The 8789-nt window shown below is 40.0% G+C and overlaps 1 protein-coding gene across 2 annotated transcripts; it reads right to left on the bottom strand.

Moving 5' to 3' along the window:
* Positions 1–2409: 2409 nt before the first annotated feature.
* LOC132710564 (uncharacterized) lies at positions 2410–7229 on the bottom strand. Of its 2 annotated transcripts, none has more exons than XM_087874256.1 (10): positions 7123–7229; positions 6433–6611; positions 5813–5973; positions 5197–5261; positions 4915–5020; positions 4717–4812; positions 4509–4589; positions 4180–4261; positions 3377–3687; positions 2410–3260 (listed from the first exon to the last, which is right to left on the bottom strand). In XM_087874256.1, exons 1-9 carry the CDS (start codon positions 7212–7214, stop codon positions 3662–3664), a joined length of 888 nt encoding a protein of 295 aa, XP_087730382.1. In that variant the 5' UTR covers positions 7215–7229; the 3' UTR covers positions 2410–3260; positions 3377–3661. The 2 variants fall into 2 exon arrangements, with proteins under 2 accessions (XP_087730382.1, XP_087730383.1); XM_087874257.1 differs by lacking the exon at positions 7123–7229 and adding an exon at positions 6828–6923.
* Between the last annotated feature and the right edge of the window lie 1560 nt (positions 7230–8789).

Genomic DNA, 8789 nt, shown 5'->3' with positions numbered 1-8789 from the left:
TAATTTTGGGGACTCTACCTTCAGTCTTAGCACCTTCCTTCAACACTTTCCTTGCCTTTAACTTCCTGCTCTAAATGGTCTTTCTCTGTCTTTTATCTGAATAGAATAGAATAGAATAGAATAGAATAGAATAGAATAGAATAGAATAGAATAGAATAGAATAGAATAGAATTCTTTATTGGCTAAGTGTGATTGGATACACAAGGAATTTGTCTTCGGTACATAAGTTCTTAGTGTACATAAAAGCTATAAGTGATAAATCATCATCATAGACATCAGAAAAATGCATTTCTCATAAATTGTAAGATACAACACTTAGTGATAGTCATAGGATACAAAATAAGCAATCAACATAAATCATACTAGGAAACTAAATAAACCAATATAAATCGGAAAGATACAAACTACAAAGTCATAGTCGTAAGTAGAAAAGAAGATCGGTAATAAGAAAGATGATAATAATAATAATAATAATAATAATAATAATAATAATAATAATAATAATATTATAATAATATTTAGAAATTCTAAATTTGCCGGACTTGAACATTTTGACTCTACAAAAAACCACCTTACTCGGAACAGCTTACATCCTCCGACGATACCTTAACAGTTCGTAGGTCCTTGGTTAGGACTCGAGCTGCTGAGCTATTAACCAGCCTCAAAGGCTGTGAATCTCACTAAAGATTAACCAATAAATAATAATAATAATAACAACAACAACAACAACAACAACAACAATAATAAAAATACAGCTTTAATAAATAGTTTAACAGTGTTGTGGGAATTAGCACCTACCCCCCCAACCAAGAAGAATGAAATATTTTCGGGAATATTAAAAAGGCAGAATTTTATATTTCCCTAAATGAGAAATGGAGAAACATGTTTATTAGAGGCAAGAAGCAGCCCCCCAAGTCTTTCTTAATGGCCCACAGCAGATGGCAGTACTTTACAGCTTATTGAAAGAACAACCCAACTATTTAGATGCCTCTATTCATAAGCAAAGCAATTACTGCAGGCACAAATTTATTTGAGACAGAATATTTCAAAACTCCTTGCAGCAAAGTTTGACAGCTAACAAAGGCAGAGTGATAGGATTAGAAGCAGCTCCTCACCCAAGATCCAACACAGGACAAAAGTCATTAGGCACAATAGGAATTCCCCAACACCCTTTCAGAAGACAAGTCCCTTCATTGCACCATCTCAGAGCAGTCCAATCTTCACCTGGGAGCTCAGATAAACAATAAGCCAGAGGTTGACCAGATTAGCTCAGACAAGCACCTAAGATTTGCAGTTCCTCTTTTGCCTATAGAGCCAGCTATGACCCCAACATAACCCCTACATGACCCCATAGGAATCTGACAACAGCCAATAGAAAATTAAAGGACATGTTCTTGCACAGGAACAGGAAGCTCAAATACAAAGCTCAAAGAAGATATAAAACCCCACCTACTCCCAACTCCATTTTGTCAGCTGCCCAGAATCACAAGTGGTTCTGCTTCATCTATAAACCATCTTTCCAATCAGCCTCCGTGTTTCCAGTGTCTTTCTCCCCACTTGGAACTGAACCAGATGGATATTTCTTCCAACAAGTTGTTTAGCAGAGTGATGGCATGTGGGGGTTGGGGTGGGGTGGAAAATGTCCTTGTGTCTAGTTTCTCTGGTCTGCAATGCCCTATAACATCCTTTTGAGGGTAGAAGATGAAACAATTTATGCCCATGATGTGAGGAGTCTGTAGATATTTTCACAGTCCTCTTTTTGACTCGTGCAGTATACAGGTGCTCAATGGAAGGCAGCCTGATAGCAATTGTTTTTGCTCACTTCTAATTCTCCGTTGAAGTCTGTGTCTGTCTTGTTTGGTCACAGAGTCAAACCAGACAGTTATAGAGGTGCAGATGACAGACTCAATACTTCCTCTGTAGAACGGGATCAGCAGCTCCTTGGGCAGTCTAAGCTTTCAGAGTTGGCGCAAAAAGAACATTCTTTGTTGTGCTTTTTCGATGACTTTTTTGATGTTAGGTGTCCATTTTAAGTCTTGCGATATGATGGAACCTAGAAACTTGAAGGTCTCTATTGTTGATACTGTGTTGTCTACTATTGTAAGAGGTTGTAGTATAGGAGGCTTAATAATAAACCTAAAGCATTCTTTAGGTTTATTATCATCTTATTCTTTTGGGGGATAGATATACATAGAAAGCTTTGAAAACAAACAAATCAACAAATGTTTGTTTTTGGGGGTCTTTACAACTTTTTATAAAACATTCCTTAGGGTTATTAAGACATTACTTTAAAAAAAAGTAACATTTATCAACGAATCCATGGGCTTATTTTCCCTGACTGTTTAAAACTTCAGTTCAGTTATACTCAAGGTTTTGATGGATGCAATAAAGAATTTTCCACAAAAGACAGACTTATATTGTACCTTTATTTATATTTGGAAATGAAATAACCAAAATACAAATACAGATTTTAAAAAATAATGAAGTTAAAAAAAGAGCAAGGAAAACAAGTGAAGGAAAAATATTCAAAGTATACTTATTTATTTATCCAATTTGTAGAGGGGCCCATGTCAAACAAGGGACAATGGGTAGCAAACAACCATGAAATCAATGATACAATTAACAACAGAATATGACAACCAAAATAAATACATAAACATATACATACATTCTATCTATGGGACATTTATATGCCACCCATTTAAGGAAACATAAGATAAAGAAGATAGAAATTCAGTCAAAAGGGCTACTTTCAGACTTTCAAGGTTCTGTTAATGTAGCCTTAAAATAAGGTCGAATTAGCACTTTTAGGCACGTTTCCTGTCTGTTTACCTGGGAGGCTTCACACACACACACACACACACACACACACACACACACACACACACACGGTTCCAACAACCTGCAGACATTGTGTCAGTCCTCCAAGGGAAACGAGACAGGAAATACGACTAAATGGGCTAATTCGACCTTATTGTAAGGCTACATTAACGGAATCTTGAGAGTCTGAAGGTAACACCTTTGACTAAACTTCTGTCTTCTTTGCCTTGTGTTTGCCTTCAATGGTGGCATATAGCTGGAGACATATAAGTGTCCCATAGATACAAGAAATAAACACTGTCATTAAAAACTCAAGTCCATCCATCTTCTGTTTCGTTGTTCTTCTATCCTGGGGAGATGTTGATCCAGCCGGGTGATGGTCCAAGCAAGCAGGTCCGTTACAGGAACCGCGTGGAATTCTGTCCAAGCTGCTACCCAGCCTAAGAAGAGACAAATCACAGGGCAGAAAGCAGAATCAACCATAGGCTTGAGAGAACAAAACCCCACATTTGCAGAAACGGAACCATCTCTTAGTCCAACCCTGCATACTACCAACCTGCTGCAGCATATTAAAAACGATGATGGTCGGCGTCTGCTCCACAGCATCTTCAGCCCCAGTGCCATCTTCCAAACCCCAAGGGAACCTTCAGCAGGAGGGAGTTCTGATCTTCCAGTGATCTACAAACACAGATACCAACAATTATTATACAGTCAGAAGTTTTAACAGATCAAATTCAACTATTATACAAAATTTATGCAATTTATAGAAGGAAGAACCAAAGGGCCATTTCCTGAGATGGTAGCTTTTCTTCATAGGTGGCTCAACGGCGAAGGGTGGAGGTCACAACTCCTCTATTTCTAGGTCTCCTGCATGGAAATAAAAGGTGAGGAAAATGGAAAGAAACAGATGTTGAAATTTGATCTGTTTGCGACACAGCTGGAAAACATATACAGGTTTTCGATCTATGGGAGTTGTCCTCAATTTATGACAACAAGGGAGATCAAACTCTGCATGACCAGTCATTACAGTTTTAAATCAAGTTGCCACATGACCGGATTCTATTTCACAATCGTTTTTACAACAATTGTTAAGTGAATCACGTGGTGGTAAATCCAAATGCAGATTATCCAGTGGCTGGTTTCTTCCTTTTTTTTTTTTTTTTTTGTCTTAAAACAATGAAAATATCTCAAACTGCAATCACGTATCCATTAGATTCTGCAAAGGATTGTAAATTTGAACTTCTTGCCAACTACTCGAAATGTGATGAAATTAGTGTACGGCTGATGTGACTGTCGTAACTAAGAGGACAGGTCATAAGTAACCCTCCCCCCTCCCCTTAGTGTTCTCAAGAAAGTTACCTTCATTGATGTTTTCGTAGGTGGTTCCAGCCTGCAAGATTTCCCTGGGAACATCAGGGAAAGCCTGCTGGACTTGATCGAGCTGTAAGAAAAAGAAATGCCTCACCGTGTTGCCAAGGTTCTTGGAGAGTAATTCTCCTTCCCTTGACCCATCACTCACATATTACTAGCAAGATATCCTTCCCAGAATTTCCTCAGGTGGAATGAGAGGAAAAAGACCCCCCTGCACTCTCTCTGGCACCAAGAGGGAGATTATTTGAGGGTGTGGTCCCAAGAGCTGTGGGGGACTCAAAGGCTACAATTTATGTTAATTTAATTTTGCTACGTACATCTATCCTGGGATGATGGTTTCCACAGGACAGGAGCTGGTTTATCGCCGGCAAAAAGAGTTTCCCACGTGGGTCCAAGTTCTGTGGAATTGACAAAGAAAAGAGATGTTTTCTCATTTCTGAGAATCAAGAATCTTGCTGCCGAAACACACTTGTGCAATCTGTGGTAGTGTTCCTTCGAACTACCATGGAACTTCTGGACCCTTACCTTCAGAATGAAAACAAACTGTTCTGTCGTGGGAGATTGTCGGAGTAGGTTCCTCATTGTTAGGCCAAAGGCCTCCTCCAGCAACTTCTTCTCCACCTGAAAGGAAACATAAGAGATGGTGCTCTTTCTTTTGAAGAACATTTTCCCATCCATGCAACACTAGGAAGGAAATCCCAGAAATGTTGGTTAAAGTGGTACCTCAGAAAGATCTTCCTCCTCTGCATCCAGGGTAGCCGTCCAATAAAAACTGGAAATATCCATCAGCATGGATTCTATTGGTTCATCTCTTTCTGGTGTTATCTTGCTGTGGGATTAAAAGAAGGAAGAGACATTAGTGCCCATATTAATGAGCAAGCCTCCGTTCCATTTTTCCCACAAGAATAGGATAAGCTGGCTCAACTGAATGCCCTCCCCCTTCTTAATGACTGAGTACCCCAAAAAGACTTTTCTCACCCACTATAAAAGAAACAATAGACTGACCTGAGATCATACATTTCCAGCAATGCAGCTAATCCATTGACAAAGCTGTGCTCCTGCAACAGAGCCTGCTAGGAAACAAAAGAGGAGACAATCAGAAAAGTCAAGCTCAACTAAGTTGCTCCAGAACATCTTCTTTGTCCCAGCCTGTTTTAACCTGATATGTTGCTGCAACAGCTCACCTTTCAGTCCAAAGGGTCCTTTTGAGCTTTTGGTAAACTTTCTGAGAATTCACAGTAGCTTTCCTCCTCTCCCTTTCCCTCTCATATCTCCCCATCATCCTTAACTCACCCCCTCCCCATCACATTTTTATTTCTGGGCACTGGGACCCTCATTTGCACATTTTTCTTAAGGTGAAACAGTGCAGTGATCACACTGAGGACCTGGATTAGGCGATGCTCCTGTGCAACTGAAAGGAGTTCGGCTGTCAGTCAGGGCAACGGACTTTCCCAGAATCCCCAGTGCGCTTCCTTTTACAAGGAAAGCTTGAACCCTTCTGAGACTCTGTCCATCCTAAGGAATCTTTTGCCCCACACTGAGATTGGGCCAAAAAAGAGTGGGTTTGAAACCCGGAGGCAAAGCCCAGCGAAAGAAACCTCTATTTCCAAGGGGTACCTACTATTTGCGTCTCTCTCCTCCTCTCAGAGACTACTTGGCGCAAATATTGGCTTATTTCCTGGTCTCTTCTTATACAGGCCAGCTCTGATTGCGCTGCTTGGAAAAGGTCCTTCCTCTCGAAGAGGACCTTCTCTTTCCCTCGGCTGTCCTTTGGAGGGAAACCTGGGAAAGGAGACACAGAGGGTGGAATCAGAGCAAAATTTTAGATCTCCTCCAGATGAAGGAAAGACACTAAAATCAGCCCTTTGCAGCATCCTTCCCTCGGAGACCCAATTCAAAGGCTTTTGTGGTTGCTGGCTATGTCTCTTTTAGGGGAAAGACCTATTGCATTCTTTATATCCTCCCTCCCCAGTTCCCAGGATATAGATAGGCTCCACTCAGCAAATGTGAAGTTTCCCAGAAGAGTCTCATGGAAGCAGAACAATTTATGGAAAGTTAATGTGGATTCAGAAGCTGCATGAGGAGCAGGAGCAATTTGGTTCTGCCCAGCCCCTAAGTGCAACCTCAAGTATAGGAAGAGGCAGAATTGGCTTCTTTAGATGCCTACAGAGAGGAGTCTACTCCGAAAGGAGCTCCTTCCCTTTCCCTCTCCATCCCCTTCAACCCAAAGTGTGTACTCACCGTGCTGCTCCACTTTATGGAGCTCAATATCTATTGTGATTTTCGTTTTTCTTCGGCCAGACAGATTTGTTGCGTCTTCCAAGGTGGAGGTTGAAGGACTGGCTGGCCTGGCATTCCTTCTCATTCTCCCCCAACAGCATTGGAAGATTTCTCTGCAACATTTTCGAAATCTCAGGAACCTAAGAAAAGGAATGGAAGGGAGTAAAACCCCTTTTCCAGACTCCACTTGCTCTATCTGCTCTGTGTCTGGGACAGAGGGAGCATCTGGGCAAAGAGAGAAGCTCCTTCTGTGTAAATCTCTGGGAAGGAGCCCAGTCCTGAGGGCCTCCCTTCCCTTCTCCTCTACCTTCCCCCTCTCCATTTCCCCATCCCAGGGCAAAGGCTCATGGACAAACCTTCCACCTCCCAAACAAGAAAAGACATGGAGAAGCTCTTTAGAGCAGCCCTTCTGAAGACCTACTTACGTCTTCGAAAACATCTTGGCTCTGCTCAGTGACAACTGGCAGTTGGTGACCTTTGACCCTGTATGGATGTCTGGATGACCTCCTACAGCCACTAGAATTCCCAGAGGGCTGAAGGCCTCCTTTGGGATCTAGCAAAGGATCTGCTCCACCTTTTCTGCATACACTGTTGGCAGCCAAAGATCTCTAGGAACCTACTAACAAATCTCTCAAGCTGCCTCTTTCTCACCTTTTGCTACAGAAGCCAAAGCTCTTTGTATGTAGCCTGCCTTTTTCTACAGGAGCTCCATTAAGCTCTCTGACTAAGCAAGGCTCACCCATGCAGCTTCTGGTCAACTTCCAGTCAAAATCAGTTGTGTTGCAAGCTTTGTGTGTGTGTGTGTGTGTGTGTGTGTTTGTGTGTTTGTGTGTATGTTTGTGTGTGTGAACTCTGCTGGGTCTAGAGTCAGCTCCCTCTGTTCTATCTGCTTCGGTGCAGATACCTTTTTCTGCATGCCAATCTATTTTTTTTAAAGTTTTGTTGATTTGCTATTGTTTACATTTTGTTAGTGGTTAATAAACATTGTGTTGTCTGGATGATTTTATTTCCTTAGCCGTACAAATTACATTCTTATTCTCCACCCCATTTTTCCAACCACTGGTAGAATGAGTTCCCTCTTTGATAATATTCTGTATCTTCTTTTTGTTTAATCTTCAATGTAAGTCTGTCCATTTCTGCACAATCCAGTATCTTCCCAATTATTTTTTTGTCTCGTGGTATTTCTTCATTTTTCCAGTATTGTGCAAGTATAATCCTTGCTGCCATTAATAATGCAATATTAAATACAATTTTTATTTATCAAATTTTTCTGGTGTTATACCTAATAGAAAAAGTTCAGGTTTAAAATCTACATGTTTTCCTATCATCTTTTCTACCCACTTATATATATTTTGCCCTCTTTTTTTTTTTTCCTTTAACACAGGTCCACCACATGTGGTAATATGTGCCTGTCTTTTGGTTACATTTCCAATATTTGTTAGACATATTTTTAAACATTATAACTAACTTAGCAGGTGGTAGATACCATCTATAAAACATTTTATATAAGTTTTCCTTAGAAGAAGTTGCCATTGTTAATTGATTGTTTCTTTCTGATAAGTTTTGCCATTTCTCTTATTCTATATTATGTCTAAAGTTTTTTGCCCAGTGCATCATTTTGTCTTTTACTTGTTCATCCTCCATTTTCCGATTTAGTAAAAAAATTAGATATTTTCTTAATTAGTTTTTCATCAGAATTCAACAATATCTGATTGAAGGCTGTCTGTCCTTTATAAAGGCTGTACATTTTCATGTCTTTATCATATCTAGATTGTTTTTGCAATTGAAGCCACCATGATAATTTAATACCCTGAACTTCCAATTCTTGCTTAGATTTTAATTTCCCTTCAGTGTCAAAAATGTCTTTATATGTGACTATTTTTTCAAACTTCACCAGATTTGGATATGTAAATGCTTCCATTTTGCCCCGTTTTACAATCTTTTCTTTTTCTCTCCCCCACCCCCCCAATCATATTGGGAATCACATAGAATAATAGTTGTTAATTCTAATCTAGGCATTTGGTAATATTATTACATCTACCACATTGAAAAAGAAGTTATTTGTCTTAAAACTTTTGTTTTTACCTTTCCTACAAATTCAAGTTCCCAACATGGAAACACCAACTATCTTATTCTGTGTATTTTGTGTTATTCTGTGTATTCTTTTTTGGCTCTTATTCCCAATCATTTCTTTCGTCTCTTCCCCCCACCCTCGCCACTTACTCTCTCACCATTTTTAGACTATTTGTGAACCACATTCACAGAGGATGGGTGAGGACCTGTATCTGGTCTAATTTTGGGGACTCTACCTTCAGTCT

The sequence above is a fragment of the Pantherophis guttatus genome, chromosome 7 (genome assembly GCF_059756535.1).
Source record: "Pantherophis guttatus breed Tessera chromosome 7, ASM5975653v1, whole genome shotgun sequence".
NCBI lineage: Eukaryota > Metazoa > Chordata > Lepidosauria > Squamata > Colubridae > Pantherophis > Pantherophis guttatus.
The sequence above is the reverse complement of the archived record's forward strand: the minus strand, read 5'-3'. Positions and strand labels throughout refer to the sequence as shown.